The sequence below is a fragment of the Centrocercus urophasianus genome, unplaced genomic scaffold, assembly GCF_019232065.1.
Source record: "Centrocercus urophasianus isolate 14NV4802_14NV808 unplaced genomic scaffold, USGS_Curo_1.0 seq_16, whole genome shotgun sequence".
NCBI classification, from domain to species: Eukaryota; Metazoa; Chordata; class Aves; order Galliformes; family Phasianidae; genus Centrocercus; species Centrocercus urophasianus.
This window is the reverse complement of record NW_024884711.1, coordinates 43,567,941-43,584,467: the sequence shown is the minus strand read 5'-3', so window position 1 is coordinate 43,584,467 and position 16,527 is coordinate 43,567,941. Positions and strand designations below refer to the sequence as shown.

Here is a 16,527-nt window from a genome sequence, read left to right as displayed (position 1 = left end):
CACACACACACACACACACACACACACACACACACACACACACACACACACACACACACACAGAAAGGGCATTTGAGTTTCTTTTTCACTTTTAGAGGTGGATCAGGGGAGCAGACCTGGGATGAGCTGTTTCTATGGCAAGGAGGAGAACTGCAGCCTGAGTTTAAAGCGTCCCCAGGGAGTGACTGAAAAATTCATAAAGTGAAGTGGAGGAGCAGAACTTCTTGCAATGGAGCTCCCTGCAGCAGTGTGCCTGCTAGATAAGTCCCTTAGCAAAGAGCTGTTCCTGGGGAAGAGATGAGAAAGCCTGCAAAAATAGACTAACAGTTTAGGTTTGATGCCTCTCTGAAGGTTTTGCTGCAAAAAGTGCAGTTGGGAATGTAGCCGTCTCTATGGGAACGTTTTGCTGCTATATTTAGCAAAAGTAAATGAAGCTCGTTTCATCAGATGAGCACAGTTTTGGTAAGGTTTGATTGGAGGGGTTAGGATTATTTTTGGGGGGAGAGAGACTGGAGGAATTTCTTTGTTCAGGTTCGGTGAATCACTTGTCTGGTATTTTTCAAGTCAAAAAATGCCAAAGGTGTATATTCTTTCTGCAGGCAGTGTTAGGATTGGGTGACAGTTCAACTTGAACAATTAATTGCTTGGATAAAATATGTATGGCAGGTGGCTAGCTGGGCACGTTCAGCACTGGACAATGCCTGTGGAGCAGAGAATTTGATGTCTCTCCTGTACATTCTGTTTTCATGGCATTCCTCAGGTGCACTGCAGCTGGGGGATGTGCCTGTTGGGTGTGCAGCACACAGCTTACAGCAAAACTCTGCACAAGGGCTCCTTTTCAGCTTGCTTTCCCATCTGCTTTTGGCTTAGCTGCTGCTGTTCAGTGAATTACACCTTCAAAAAACAGCATGGCCATGTAGGAATGTGGGGGCAGACAGCAGTGGCTCCAGTTGTGCTCCAGGTGCCCACCTGCTTGCAGCTCATGCCCCGAGCTCTAACAGCTTGGTGAGTTCCTCTTTTCTCCCTTTCCCTCCATGCTACGCTCAAGCCCAGCGCACAGCCGAGCAGGTCGGATGCTGCACATATTTATGCTCTATAAACACGTGCATGTTTACATTTATTTCATTGCTGTTTTGACTCAAATCCCACTCTGATGCCAGAGGATACCAGCCGTGATGAACGAACCCTGAGATTCTGCCATTGTGTTGCCCCGCGTTTGCTTCTCTCCTGCCTTCCTGCTCAAGTATTTAACCACTTCTTTTAGGTTACCTTCCAGGATTTCAGAGACCAACCTGGGAGCAGTTCAGAGGAGCCATGATGAACAAACATACATTCTGGTTACTCATTCTCCTTGACATTTATGATTGAAGGCAAACTTCAGCACTGATTGGTTATTCTGCAGCGCTCCATGTTATACTCAGCTTAAACTATAAAACCACGCTCTTTTTCAAAAATAAATCTTCTCTACAAAATCCTCTCCATTGTGACTAACAGCTGTACTTTGATTGTGAGCTGCTATGAAACTTTAAAGCAAACCCTCTTGCTTCCGTGCTGCCTCCCAGCTCCTCTGAGCTGCACATCTCACGTGGAAGCTCCCAGCCCTTTGCTGCTCCACCTTTGCACTGCCGTGCCATCGCGCTCGCACCCAATTCTTTCTCTCCGCTTGCATTCGCAGGCCACATCTGCTGGTGAACTTTGTGCAGTCCGCCTGGTTTTTTTCTTTTTCTCTTTTTTTTTTTTTTTTTTTTCTTTTTTTTCCCCTCCCCTTTTTACTAGAAGAAAGGTTTGTTTGTTGGCCGCTGGCTCGGGGCGGGACAGGAATGCTATGCATGCCCAGACCGCGCAGTATTTCCTGTTGCTGCAGCCCTCTGCGTCGGCACGGCTCCAGCACGAGCAGCTCAGAAACGAGGCAGCTCCCGAAATGCCTTGATTTTCTTTTATGGGGGAGAAAAAAAACCCGCATTTTTAACAGTGAATCTTTGTGGCGTGACGATGCTTGAAATCTGTTGGTTTCGAGGGATGTGTGTTATTTATAGGTTGCCGTGGCAGGGAGTGTTAACCCTACAGAAGGTGAAGGGAGGAGAATCCGTCGCGTCACTGCAAAAAGTGATGTTTATTTTGCAGCACAATATGGCTCCATCGTGCTTCCTGTGTAGCTCAGCTCACTGCATTTTCCACTCGGTTAAAAATAGTGGTGGTCTTTTGTCACTGAAGTTATTTCTGCATTATTTGCGCTGCTTTATTTTGCTCTTGCATTGTTAAGGAGTCTTACTTCTGCACTGCATGAAGTCTGTAGCAAGAAATACTACGTCTGGGCAAAAGGGAAGAAGTTGACTTTGGTCACTTCTGCCAAGGGATGTTTAATTTTGTCTTGTGTATGGTGTAGAAGGGAGATGAGGGGCTTTCTTTCTTTTATTATTTTGAAGCACTTCTGTAGACATGGCGGCTTTGTTGCTGTTTCAGTCTTACAGCTGATAGAGGAGTATCTGTGGGCTGTGGCTATGCATTGATTCCTTTTTTTTGTTATTTTTTTAAGCAGATCCATGTTTTAGAGCACTTGTGTCCCTGGCTCCAGCAGAACATAGGAGGTCTGGAGAGGGCAAATACCAGGAAAAGGTTGAGTTGTAAATCGTATGTAGGAGTAAATGTGTATATGCAGAAATGCTGTATATCCTTGTACCTTTTTATGTGCTCATCAGCTACTTGGTCCTGTTTGAGAAGAGGGAAAGTGTGCAGGTCAGTCCTTTGGTCCACCTTTGGTCCTTCAGGATGGCACATGCCAACAATGCAACTGGGTGCCAGTATGGGACAGATGCTCGCTGAGGGGAAAACCAAGGCAAGGCTGAATGGCCATATCCAGGCATCTTTAAACACCATCCAGATGTTCAGATGGAGGTACAGCCTCTCCCTCTACATTGTGCTGGAAAGGTCCTGCAAGCCTGACATCTCTTACTGAGTTTGTATTCTCACCTGTTTTAATCCCTGGCTGCTTGAACTTCTTGGATCACAGAGGGATGTACCTTTCAGGCCTTTGGAGATGCACAGCTACATGTGGCAGTGGACTCAGTGAAGCTCTGTTGCCTTGTCAAGCAGAGCAGAAGTGGAGGAGCTGGCCAGGCTCAGCACTGTGTAATGTGAGCTCAAAGGTATTTCGCTCACAGCATGGTTCAGCAGGTTAATTAGGTTGTTAAAAGCTGTTTTGACTTTCTGGCTTCATTATTAAACGTGAATGCCCCCAAAGCAGTGGGTCTGTTCTTAAAGCCTTCAAGCTGACTGACTGGCTGTGAGGAGGTGAGCTTTGGCAGATGGATTTATTTTCATTAAGCATTTCCTGGTTGCGAGATCTTACTTTTTTCTGAATGCTTGCAGCACAGCAAGACAGCAAGGATGTTTATCTTTAAGTCGTGGTTTAGATGAGTAGTAACACATGTGATATGAAGGATATACCATCATAAATATGTACATACAACTGTTGTGTACAGACTGTAGCACACCAGCTGTTTGGTTTTCCTTGGAATCCTTTGGGCTCTCCTTGGAACCTTGGTTTATGTGCTGTGTTGAGGCTTCTTGTGGTTTCTTCTTCCTCCTTGTCAGTTCAGAGGGCAGCGTGGCCAGTCCCTGCATTCAGCCTTGAGGAGCTACAGCAGATTGAGCATCACGGCGCTGTACAGAGAAGGCAGAGCAGAGTTCTGCTTTGTGGTTTGAAATTCACTGCTGTCACTGCTTAGCAATTGAGCTTCCAGCAGCAGTGGATATTTCATCCACCCACATTTAGGGAATGCAGCTAATAATTATGATCAGGCAAAAGTTGGTTTTTCCTTGAAGCTGCTGCAACAACAAAAAACATTTCCAGAGTGTTATTTGATGAGGTGGAGGTCAGTTCTCTTCATGCTGCTTTGAATTAACATCCATCCTGCCTATTTCTCTCCTTTTTGTTCTTGGTAGTACCCAAAAGTGTACTTTCACAGCTCTTTGGCAGGATGGAGAGCACGCTCCAGTTTCGTGCTGCCCTTCAGCAGTTCTGGGCTAACAGTTCCATCTCACTGTGCAGATACAGTTCCTGAGTTTGCTTTCCAAAGCGTTGTGGAATGGGTTAATAAAACAGCATTGTTCATTTAAAATCTCCTGTGAAGTATAGATCTTGGTGGGCAGAATTAAGTGCTTTGGGAAGAATTTTCCTTCACGAAACGAATCTGGGATCCCTCCCTTCAGAGAAATGCCTTCGATGGAAGAACCAAGACCTGAAGATAATTCAGTTACATTCTGAGGGGGAGAGAGGTTACCAAACGTAGCTGAAATGAAAACAACTCTGGAGTGTATGGCACTGGTGCAAACAGAGCAATTTGCTCAGGTTTTACCTGTAGGAACGTTAACCCAGATGTGGGCAGGTATGTGACAGTGCCATTCCTGCAAAGCCTATGTGGAATTAAACAAGAATAAACTGAATAAACTGTAAATGATGTTTTAAACCAAAGCAATCTGGGAATCGTGCAGATTTTGTTTAAAGTCTCATGAAGTAACTTATGCCCTGATGTGCGTGTTCCAAAAATCGGAACTGCTTTGTAGCTCTGACTTCTGTAGATTATACAACTTCATTTTTCTACTCAGAAATCTTCAGATCGAGACATTACACATCTGTAATCACGTATAAATTTAGAAGCTGCCTTCTTATGAAGAAAGGTTTTGTTTAATGCTACTTTCTTCTTACTTGCACGTTCCCATTTTGCCTTATAAACAACCTTGTTCGCGGAGCGCTCGTGATGCGCAGATGTTCATTTTATTGCTTTTAGTTTGTCTGGAAACGCAGTGGAAATCTCTTCATTACCCTGTTTCTGTTCTTCAGGAAGACTGGCTATTGCGTGCGTTTCGTTAGGAAGCAGCAGCAATAATTGGACACCTCGTGGGCTGTGGGGGGACGGAGCGGAGCTTCCAGACTGCCTGCTGTGCCTCCTGAGTGCGCAGGGCTTTGCGCGCAGCGGCTGCGTGGCAGTCTGGTCTTATAATTAATTGCGTTTTTATAATTAATTGTGACTTTCAGTACCACAAATTAACTGTATTTCACACAACCGCAGCACAATTTGATGGGAGAAGCCCTGGACTAAACTTTTATTTTAGAATACACCCATGAGGGAAGAGCTTTTCCTCACTGTGTTACTCACGCTGCTGTTGCAGTTCCTGCGTTTGGAGAACAAAAGCATAAAGCTTCTGCCTCCAAAGGGTAACGTGAGTCATGGGAGGTTTGCAAGGATGCTGTGGATTTATGCTGTAAGCGTGCTTGGGTGTTATTTTCCACTGTAACAGTTTCTTCATTGTTTCCCTTCCCATTTTCCTTGCATAGCCACCTGGTATGGTTACATATCTTCTGTTCGGGCTTGTGTGGTTACAGTAAGTTGTTGTAAAACTTGCCTTTATGTTTCCTTGCATCCTTCCCCACATTCAGTAATGCTGTGGGTTCGTTTGCACGTGGCAGAAGACCTTGAGAAGCACAGTTCTTGGGACCACAGTGACTTGCAGAAACATATGGGCAAGGTGGGAATGAGCTTACCCGCAGGCAACATGCAGCCACAGGTTGTGAGCAGGGAGGTCTCTCATGAGGATGAGGGCAGGGAAGCTCGAGGTGGGACATTCCTCTGGTTTGAAAGTATGGATCTGCACCAGAGCCCCTACAAAGCGTGGTGCATATAGCCTGTTTTGATGACATCTCAAACGAAGAGAGTGGCACTAGATTTTAATGTTTATCAAGGGAGGAGCATCAAACAGTTGGCACTTCACTTTATTCGTTGAATTCCAATTAACAAGAAATGTGGTGAAAAGAATCATTTGGATGTTAGGATATTTGAACAGAGGGCTTTGGAGACTCTTGCAGACCGCATGAAGGCTGAGTCCAGTGTGATCTTTAGTTGTGTGAAGCAGGGAATGAGGAGATACAGTGACAGCATTGGTACGGGCATCGGGTGTATAAGGTGTGCATGGATGTGTACAGATTAAAACCAACTGTGAAGAGTTGGAGGAAGGCTCATTTTGAATGACTGACCATAAAGCTAAGTGTAGATTTTCTGCATGGGAAGAGGTAAGAATTCTTGCCCTAGGAGTTACTAGGAAGGTATGAGAGCAAAGCATGGTGTTGATATATAAATTAATGGTGCGCTCTCCTTTCATCCTGGGTGTTGCATGCATTTCCAGTCCCAAAAATACGAAATGGAGAAGGCAGTTCATGTCCAATGGAAAGCCTGGCTCTCAGCAGCAGCCCTCGGAGCAGGGAGGTGTGAGCAGACCCGACCAATCCTGGAGATTTCCAGGAGCTCCAACATTTTGTGGCTGTAGCCACAGCTGCCAGAACGCTGCAGCTCTCACTGGGTGGAATTTCTCTTGAAATCCTGTATCCTGTAACCACTTAATACTGTGCTTTGCATATACAGACCACCCATGGCCTGGTCTTAAGCGTGTGAGGTTTGAAGGCTGACATGATGGGATGTAGGTAATTTCTTGCCTTGATTGTGTACAAAAACCTCTTGAACACGAAGCTCAGAAGCATCCTTATGCAAGCGTTGAGTAATTAGTTTTCTTGCTTAACGCTAACCTTCTATTAACTTCATAGAGATGTTTTCTGCAGCAAATACTTTAGTCTCAGCCTAGAATATCTGCTGGACTTCATTGTAAAGTGATCAGGACTTGGGGAGGAATTCTGTGCACGGAAATTGTTTGCAGAGCAAAATTTCATGTTGTACCTTACAAAGTTCAGAGGACAAAGAAATCAGTGTGCTGTCATGTTTTTAAATGGAGTCTGAAGGGATAGATCAGGGAAGCAGGCAATATAAAACAAGGGAGAGGGCTCACAAGTATGGAATATCAAAACTGTCCCGTGAAACCGATATCAGTGCATCACACAGGCTTGCAATGTGGAAATGGTTTTAAGTTGAAGGAGGGAAGATTCGTTGGATGTTGGGGGGAAGTTCTTTACAGAGAGAGTGGTGAGGTGCTGGAACAGCTGCCCAGAGAGACTGTGGATGCCCCGTCCATCCCTGGAGGTGTTCAAGGCCAGGTTGGATGGGGCCCTGGGCAGCCTGGTCTGGTATGAAATGGGGAGGTTGGTGGCCCTGCGTGTGGCAGGGGGTTGGAGATTCATGATCCTTGAGGTCCCTTCCAACCTGGGTCGTTCTGTGATTCTATGTGTTGGTAAAAGAGGATGAAAATACTTGAGCAGATATGCTGTATAAGAGAACAGAATTGTTGGACCCATCAGAAGCCTTGTGGGGGTTTGAAGAGAAGCTCACAGTGGTACAGCAGGTATTTACACAGTGCATATGGCATGGCCAACCTCCAGACCAGGCTGCCCAGAGCCACATCCAGCCTGGCCTTGAATGCCTTCAGGAATGGGCATCCACAGTCTCCTTGGGCAACCTGTTCCAATGTGTCGCCACCCTCTAGGAAATGTATCTCTAGGAAATCTGAAAATTGTGTCTTAGAACAGCATAGTGACCTGTGATTCTGCTGAGATTTAGATTGCTTAGTAGTATGCTAGTGCCATCATCAAAGTTTGACAAAGTATGTGCTGAAATAGAGGGAAGGTCTCAGTATGATGGCAAACTTCTTAAGTTTCTGTTAAGGTTGAAGAACTTCTAAGCTGACAACCATGTATGGGAGTTCAGCTGTTGTACATCTGGAAAAATAGGTCTGTATTATATGAATTTTTCTGTGTTTTTTTATCCTAGTGTCCCAATGTAATATCAGCTTGAAGAAGCAGAGGAGTCGAAGTATTTTTAGCACCTTATTCTGCTGCTTTCGTGACTACAATGTCGAACCACCATCTACCAACAGCACCAGTGCTCTTCCTCCTTTGGTGGAGGAGAATGGAGGACTTCAGAAGGTCAGACTCTTCTCTTATTCTACTTTCCAAATGTCTTTGGTAACTGAGGTTGAACACAGCACTTCTAAATGTTTGTCTCAGCAGGTTTGCCTCATGGGTAATGTGTTATATCAGCTGATGGAGAATTTCTAGTGGTATCCATTCAGTTTAAAACTAACTTTTCTCTGAATTTATGATATGAAAATAACATTTAAGACCCATTGTAAAAATGTAGGCTTCCCATAACACTCCAGATGCCGTGTTGTTTCCTAGTTTTAGTTCTCTTTTTCAAATAAGGAAAGATTGAAGTATTTCACATTAAAGCGTAGTGAAGCTGCTTTGAATGTCACTTGTAAGTCTTTCCAGTGACATAAAAACAGCCCAATAAGGGAGAGAAGTGTAATCCTTTTGACTTTATTTTAACCTCTCCACCTGTGTTTAATTCACACAGAGGCCAGAAGTATCAGCTTTTGCTCTTCTGGCTATAGAAGAACCCTGTATTTATAGGGTTGTTTACCTAATCAGTCAATTTATTTTAAACTTTCAGCACTTTAAAGCATTGTGTGCTAAGAGCAGCAGGTTACTTACTTTGAGGTGTAGTGATTAAACTGCTTTGACACGCACATGAAATCGTGTCAAATAAGTTTCCTGTGTTGTCTTTCAACCTGATGATACCCAGTGGATTTGCATTATATTACTGAAGGATTTTAGTTCAGTGTGAACATAGGAATGCCATCTTTCTCATAATCTCCAAATTCCACTTATGCTATGCTTGAAACCAAAAAATCTTTCCCCTTCCATTTTTAAGAGAATGCAGGAATGGATGTATCTCTGGGAAGTAATCACAGCAATACATTTCTAACTTTTCACTTCAGCTCTGCCAACCAGCTCTATATATTTGATGCTGCTCATTTCCTGCCTGCTTTGCCCACTCCTCTGGATTTGGGTTATTGTTTACTTTGATCTGATATTTTTTTTTCTTAATGTGGAGGAAGAGAGGAAAGGAAAGCAAATCATGTGACAGAGACCAAGGATATGCTTTAGGGGGGCAGTGTTGCATTGCCTCCTATGGTACTGACCTAAAACCAGGCCAGGACCAAGGTGTGAGGGCACTGAAAAATTCCTCTGCCAAGAGAAGGAATTGTACATTTATTTTAATACTATTTTTTTTTCCCTTAGCTAAGCTGCATTTCAGCTGAAGTGAGGGAGATCTAGCTTGGATATGCTAAAGGAGAGCTGAGAATAGCATGTAGCATGTACATACGTGTGCACCTTAAGAAGAAAGTAAATGGGAAACTAGAGAAATTTCCTTTTCTGCTGTGTTGATGGGCAGATAGGAGGCATAGGTAAGGGTGACAGCAAAACTGCAAGTAAGAGAAGAATAAGATAAATGTTTTAAAGAAATGCATGACAAACTTGAGCTGAAAAGCTCTGCAATCAAAACATTCAGAGTACAAAATGTTAAACACGTAATGACTTTCTAAATAGTATCTTAGCCTTGAGCAAGTGATTGCATGTGTGTTTGCACAGGTTTCCATCCTCGTGCTGCACTGCCTCAGCGGTTGTGCAATTCTGTGCGAGTCCAAATGCACAGAATGCACAGAATTATCAGACTGCGAGGCAGTTGGGTGGAAACATCCAATGAATGCCTTAAAAATAATAAATTATTTGAGTTCATTTTACTCAAACACGGTGAATCATATTCAGACATGTGCAGTTCTTTGTAGAAAGGAAATGAGCGTTGCTACGTTTTTGGGTCATTCTCACTGAGTGCAAATAGACCTGTAGCAATTCTATTCTAAATGCAAGACTGCAGTCTAATAAGCTCTGTATGCTTTTCTGTGTCACTTTTATATTCAGTGCTAACGTGGTTAGTGTAAGCATGAAATTCTTTCCAAGACAGAAAAACAGCATGGAAGATTTGGATATATTTGAATGTTCTCGCTCTGTCAGGCCTGTGCTTTCTCCCAGATGAGCTTTATTCTAAAGCCGTGCAGGCAGGGTGGGTTTGATCGAGTCACAAGGAGCAGCTTTGGGGATTTAGAGGTGATTTGTAAACTGGAGGAAAGTACATGCATCAGTGTAATTGAGTTTCACTAAATTAGTGAAAATAAACATCCAGAAAGGGGCAAAACAATCAATTTCGGAAGGGGAGCTTCACAATATGCTGCTTAAACTCTTCTGCTGTTTACTTAAAGCTCTTGTTGTACTAATCTGCCTGCCTAGTTAGAATAGTTGAAATTCTGTTGAGCAGCTGTTCAGATGTCTCTTCATTACCTCTGCTATTAATTATTGATCGCCTCCCAGGTGACCTCTGCCCATGGTGCAGAGCTCCGTGTATCCTTCAGAAATGGAAAGAGGAAATTGCACAACAATGTTAAATAGTTACTATTAGAAACTGGAGTATAAAATTGCTTGGATGTCCTTTCCTTCTGCCTTCATTGTTCAATGGAACTGTTGTATGGAAACCAGCGGTAAAAACTGGAGGGGAAGATTAAAAGAAGTGAGAAAGCTTCAGCTGCTTTCATAGAAATTCAGTGTTCTACATTGCTTCTGGCATAGTCATGAATTGGTGTGACAAGCTTCCTTCCTTCTAATTAGGAGTCTCAAGTCTTTCCATGTTAACCTGTTGTAAAGCAAGGAAAGCAGCAAAAGGTATTTTATAAAGCAGTTGAGAACACAGTTCAGAGATTTTGCTCAGAGGTATCGTGCTGACTTTTCTTTCAGTTATTTTCTTTTTTTTGCTGTGTTAGGGGGAAAAAAAATACTTCTAATAGTGGTTTACCAAACGGTGTGAGTTGATTCTGCTTGGCAAGTTAAATGTCACGTCACTTCTTTGTAGGATTGGAAGCAATGCCAAACTGAGCGTGGTTTTGAATAAGGGAGTCGTACAGCACTGATTTTTACTCCATTGGAAAATATATTAAAAAAAAAAAAAGCCCAAAAACTTCTTGAAGTATTGAGTTCATTTTTAAAACTTTTACTCACAAAGCAGCTGTTTGTCCAAGTGTGATGCTAATACTGGTAATGAATGAATGGTCCACTCTCTAATGTTTCAGTGCAACATTTCTCTGTAGTAACTTGTATTTACTGAAACTATTCTGCATAATATTTTTTTTTTCTTCGAATGCAGAAGCTCTTTAATGCACCACAAAGGTCTGTTCTGAGACACAACATCTGTTACAGTGGGTATATCAGCCTGCCTGCAGCTCAGATGCAGAGTCAGATGTGTCATTGTGAGCACACAATGTTCAGCCTTCTGAAATCCTGGCTCATTTTTTCCTGCCTTCTCAGCAGCAGGAAGTTTGACAAGCCAGTTTTCTGGGGCAACAGCATTGAGAGAGAAGGGAGTGTTTGTTCAGAACAAACTCAGATCTCAACTTCTGTTCTTCAGTTAGCGGTTTGACCCAATAGGTGTCATTTCTGAGCTATTGTGTTTTATTCTGGGCAAGTTTGCTACGTGCATTTTAAAACATTTGGAGATGCTGGTGCCATCTGCGAACTTCAAGGAGAGAGCCAGGTTGGAAAAAAAGGGAGGAAAAGGCAGCTGCAAATTCATTCTCTTCTCCCTTGCCTTTCCAGTCTTGGTAGGTGATGGGGCTCCAACGTCTCTCAGCACTTCACTTCACTTACAACCCAGTTTCTCTGCAGTAATTTCTGCTTCTGTTTCACAGTTGTATATGATTGGGCACACAGATTGTGTTCAGCGAGGTGAGGCATGAATGAAGGAAAAGTTCTTTATATTTGGATCAGGAGAATGTCTTGATCCACACTCAACGAGGAAGAAGACAAAATTAGATGAAAGTTCATTCTGGGGACAGCAGCTGCCCCCGCTGCTTTCTGTGTTACAAGAATGAAGCCAGAAAGGTCAAGTCCTTGAATTTCCACCTCACCCATCCCAAGCACTACATAAGTAAGTCTTTCCCCCGCTGCTTTCTAATGCAGGATCCTGCCGTCTCCAAGGTCATGCTAGAAAACTTGTTTTGATGACCTGTTGTAACATCTTCAACATTCTTAAGGAGTCTGCTCCAGGGATGTTTTTTAAAATACACTTGGAAGTGCAGACAAAAGGAAAGGATCTTCTCTTCCATGTGAATGTGCTTCACTGGAATGAGGAAAACAGACCTGGTAGGAAATGTGTTCTTGAGATCTGAAGGAGTATCTCCTTCATCCAGCAGACACAGATGAGCAACTCTTTTTCCTGCTTAACCTTCACTGATCACAGCAAGAAGTTCCTAGTGTCTGATTCCATTGGCCACCATCAGCATGTAGTGGGCAGATGAATTTAGAAAATAAACCTTTATTGAGGTGCTTGGTTTCTCTTTACCAGACTTTTTATCTAACCTTCTCCTTTGCTTCCCCAATAGTCTTGTGCATCAAGAGACAGATCAGTGAAAGAGTCAGATAGTAATACATTACTGTTAACCTATCAGCAGTCCAGTATAAATTTCTGTTTAAGAAATCGATATGATAAATGTGTTCTTTTGATCAACTTCTCTGAATGGGTTATTCTTTAAAACAAATGGCTCTGTATCTTTGTGCACAGGCTGCTTTCAAACAAGCAGAATACTGTGGCTTGTCACTTGATGGCCATTGATGTTAACATAGACAGCATTAACTTACAGATGCAGTACTGAAAATGCTTCATCTCCAACCAGAACTACACAGATCAGGGGGAAGAGGAGATTTATCACTGTATGTGTTGTGTGAAGAAAAAGCCAGATGGCAGTGGCTGAGCAAATCAGTTTCTGTATATCTCAGTGATACAGTGGGGAAGTTCTGGCACTCTGAGATCATCTTTGTCCTGTTGCTAGCATCAGGGGCTCATAGAAAGACTTCAACAAATGCAATTATCTGTCATTACTTCAAATGATAGTGTTATGTCCTACTTCCTTTCCTGTTTCAGGAAAGAAAGCAGGACACTTCTAAAAGTTTCTTGTAGCAGGATTGTTTTCAGAAAGCATTTGCACGTTCATGGCCACTTACACTTCAACAGCAGACTCCCATATATATCTTTCTTTGTTTTTCCAAGTGCTGTCATAACCATTTTGGGTTTTGGATATGTACTTTTAGGATTCCACCTAGGAATTCACTTCTTTTACTTCATGATTTAATCAATTCTGCGAGAAAAATAGAAGCATGATGGAAGATGGAAGAGCTTTATCAACTTCATTCTAGATTCTCATGAAAGTCAACCTTACAGTAATACCATGGGGCACAGCTCTTGTTTCAAGAAATTGCCAGAGCAACAAGCAAGTTGCACAGCAGTGATTGCCTCTTGAAGTTTGTGGGAAAGCCTGAAAACTCAGATGTTTTTGTGCCCACCATTAAGATAACCTTTTACTGTGATGGTAGCAATGTCTAATGCTGTTCTCATCCGTTGATGGAAGAGAAGCTCCAGTTGTGTTTCATTCTACCGCAGGATGGAACGAGGGAAGAAAAAACCAACACACAGTTTGTAGTCAGTGCTCTGCCTGCATAACTCTGTCCTTGAGAGTGGTCTGATCCCAGGCCAACTAATCTGAGCAGCACCTACTCGGATTCACTCTTTTCTCAAATGGCACACGGACTTCAGATGATGCTCCAGCAAGCTCTGAAAGGAAGCATCTGTTGTCTTAGTATTTCAGACCCGACATGAGAACAAAACATGAAGTTGGCTAAGGTCTTGACTGTCATCTTCCACACTGAAAGAAGGCTGTGGGAAGTATTGATACTTCTGCCACTTTCTGGCTGAAGGAAGTGAGATTCTTTGGCTTATCATCCATCCGTCTATCTTGGTTATTTTGCTGTCATTTAATTAATGCTGTCTTTTCTGAGGCAGCCATCTCTAGCAAAGTTAACTTGAAAGACTTCTGTTGTGCTACTGAGATCTGGCTGAGCCTCTTGTTGCTGCAGTGAAAATGGACAAATATACCCACTGGTAGACCTTAAAGCTGAAAAAGTTACAGTAAATACAGGTGCTTTCTTATTATCATCTCTTTAATTACAGCATGGGTTGTACCAGTCCAGTCTCCTAAAAATCATAAATACCAATGTACTAACCAACCATTACAGCAACTACAATGCAAGATCCTGTTTTTATTTTTTTTTTACCCTGATTTCTTGAATAGTTTGAACTTTGGTTTAAAATGTTTGAGTGCTACATTTACTGCTTCAGACCTTTGTTCTACCCTTTAAAAGCCATTACCCTTACAGTGATTTTTTTTCTTTTTCCCCAGGGTGACCAGATGCAGGTCATGCCTATACCAAGTGTATGTATTTTTATCCCTTTTTCTTTTAATAATTTTCATAACCTTTGCTTTGAGTCATCTTATGTTGCAGTCTAACAGGTCTGTTTTGTGTTGCATGTTAACAGAAGGATTTTGTGTTCTGTCTGCTATGTTGTATACTCAGAGATGAACTGAACCACACGTGTACACAGACTAAAAGAAGGGTTTGGGTTTTATATGGCTTTCAGCTTGCATCTCAGCTAAACTTGTTTCTGGATTTCTATCCTTTTGAAAACACATGAAGTAGTCTGAGAGTAGAGGTCGCTTACTTCAACAGTGACAAAAAGTGGCTCTCTGTCACTAATTGGAGCACAGTTACAAAAACCTTTCCCTTATTTCTCCATGTGTGCCAAAACATGGGAACAACGTGCTTTGTGTTGAAGCAAGCCATTTTAGGGAAGCAGAGTTCTGTGCTTGTAGCTGCGTTACTCTGCTTGTTGGAGATGATGCTCTCATTATCAGCTCTTGCTTTATGGCCCTTAGTATTCCTGCTTATCTTCCCTAGATTAAATGTGGAATGCTATTAGGCATTTGAATTATTTTTCAAACCTAAATAAAAGAAAAAAGTCCTTCAAACTCAAGCTTCTAATTTAATGAGATGTGACCATTTTTGGTCAAAAAAGCTGTTCTTTTTCGACTTGTTTTTAAGAAGACTTAGGCTTTTCAAAAGCTGGACGTACTTCTTTGAGCTCCTCTGCTGTTTATAAGGCTTTATTATTACAGGGCTTTCCAGGAAGTAGCACACCAGTGCTGGTTTGTAGAGCTGTTGACACAGTGCTCCTTCTGAAGCTCCTTGGTAGTCCTAAAGAGCTGAGTATTCCCCAACGTATTATTTTTTATTTTTCCCCTTTTCCTTTCTTCTCATGTAGCCCAACATTACAAGGGCTCCTGTAAGAACCCTCAGTGCTGTGGGTCAGGAGATTGGGAAAACTGCAGCATGCTTCCCTCCTTGTCAGGCTTTGTAAAAGCTGTTAAAAACCACTCTTTATTCCTCACTTCCTATTTCTAATATGAGATTATTTTTAAAGCCAGGTAGGACAGGACGGAGCCCTGGGCAGCCTGATGTAGTGGTTGGTAACACTGCCCATAGTTGGTGGGTTGGAGCTCAGTGATCTTTAAGTCCTTTCTAACGTAAACTGTTCTGTGATTCCATCTTACATGGCTGATGCCTGTGTGTGTATATGTTATATGTACACACATAATTTCTGTATGTGCAAGCTGGAAATAAAAAGCTTTAGATCTATGAAAATGCCAATTGCTAAAGTCCTCTTCCTTTCCATGCTCTCCGTGTGCTGCTCAGTCATGGTTGCTGTTGTCCTGGCAGCCATTTGAATGTACAACTTGTTCTGGCTGTGCTCTGAACTACAATTAAGTGTTACCTAAGAGTGGGTGTCAGTGGTAATGAAAGAAGATCTCAAGAAGAAAGTTTTTAAAATACAGATGAGTACAGCCTTGTCAGGATGCAGTCATGGAATTAGAAGCTGTGCTAGAGCTCCATCTTGGTGATGGCAAAGCAGTGCTTTGCTAGGCATGGGGAGCGGTAGGAAAATAAGGGATTCATGAGGTTTCTGTTTTCTTTCTTCTGTTGCTCAGGGCCTGTTTAGCCGAGAGAAGACAAGACACAGGGGGGATCTTGTGCCTGTAAAGATCTAAAGGAGAGGAGACAAGTGGCTGGGGTTGGGCTCTTTTTGGTGATGCCTAGTGACAGGACAAGGGCCAATGGGCACAAACTGGAACGCAGGAAAATCCATATGAACATGAGGAGGAGGTTTTTCGCATTGAGAGTGACAGTGCCCTGGATCAGGCTGCCCAGAGAGGTTATGGATTCTCCTCTGGAAAGATTCAAAACCCACCTGACTGCTTTCCTGTGCAACCTGCTTTAGGGAACTTCCGTAGCAGGGAATTGGACTACATGATCTCCAGAGGTCCCTTCCAACCCCTGCCATTCTATGATTGTAGTTCAAGTGCAGAACTGTATTCCTAGCACTTTAAGGCAGCAGAATGAACTTACCTTCTCTGTTATGGCATGTGATTCTCAGGGTGCAGGTCACCATGTGCAGTCATTCCTCTTCTCCTGTGCCATCTGATGCCCCTTCTGCAGCAGGACCTGCCCGCTGCCAAGGGAGCAGTGCCCGCAGGTGGCTGTATGACATTTATGGCCTTACATCAGGCTGTTTCTTCCTGTCACTCCAGGCCAGCACGCAGCTCTGTGTCACCTTCTAAATACAGACCCAAGTGTGCTGTGTATAGAATCCTGGAATAGCAGCATGGTTTGGGTAGGAAGAGATCTTAAAGCTCATCCAGTTTCAGCCCTTGCCGTGGGCTAACTGCCTCCCACCAGTTCAGGCTGCACAGGACCCTATCCAGCCTGTCCCTGAGCACCTCCGGGGATGGAGCACCCACAGCACTCTG

General features: G+C 43.0%; 1 protein-coding gene across 2 annotated transcripts in view; it reads left to right on the top strand.

Moving 5' to 3' along the window:
- CTDSPL (CTD small phosphatase like) overlaps window positions 1-16,527 on the top strand; it is a 72,204-nt gene that overhangs the window by 31,135 nt on the left and 24,542 nt on the right. Inside the window, exons 2-3 of one of the 2 annotated variants that reach the window (XM_042817586.1) lie at window positions 7,713-7,867; window positions 14,065-14,097. In XM_042817586.1, the coding sequence (XP_042673520.1) occupies window positions 7,713-7,867; window positions 14,065-14,097 (188 nt within the window). The remainder of the gene's footprint in view (window positions 1-7,712; window positions 7,868-14,064; window positions 14,098-16,527) is intronic. The other variant, XM_042817588.1, reaches the window with a different exon arrangement.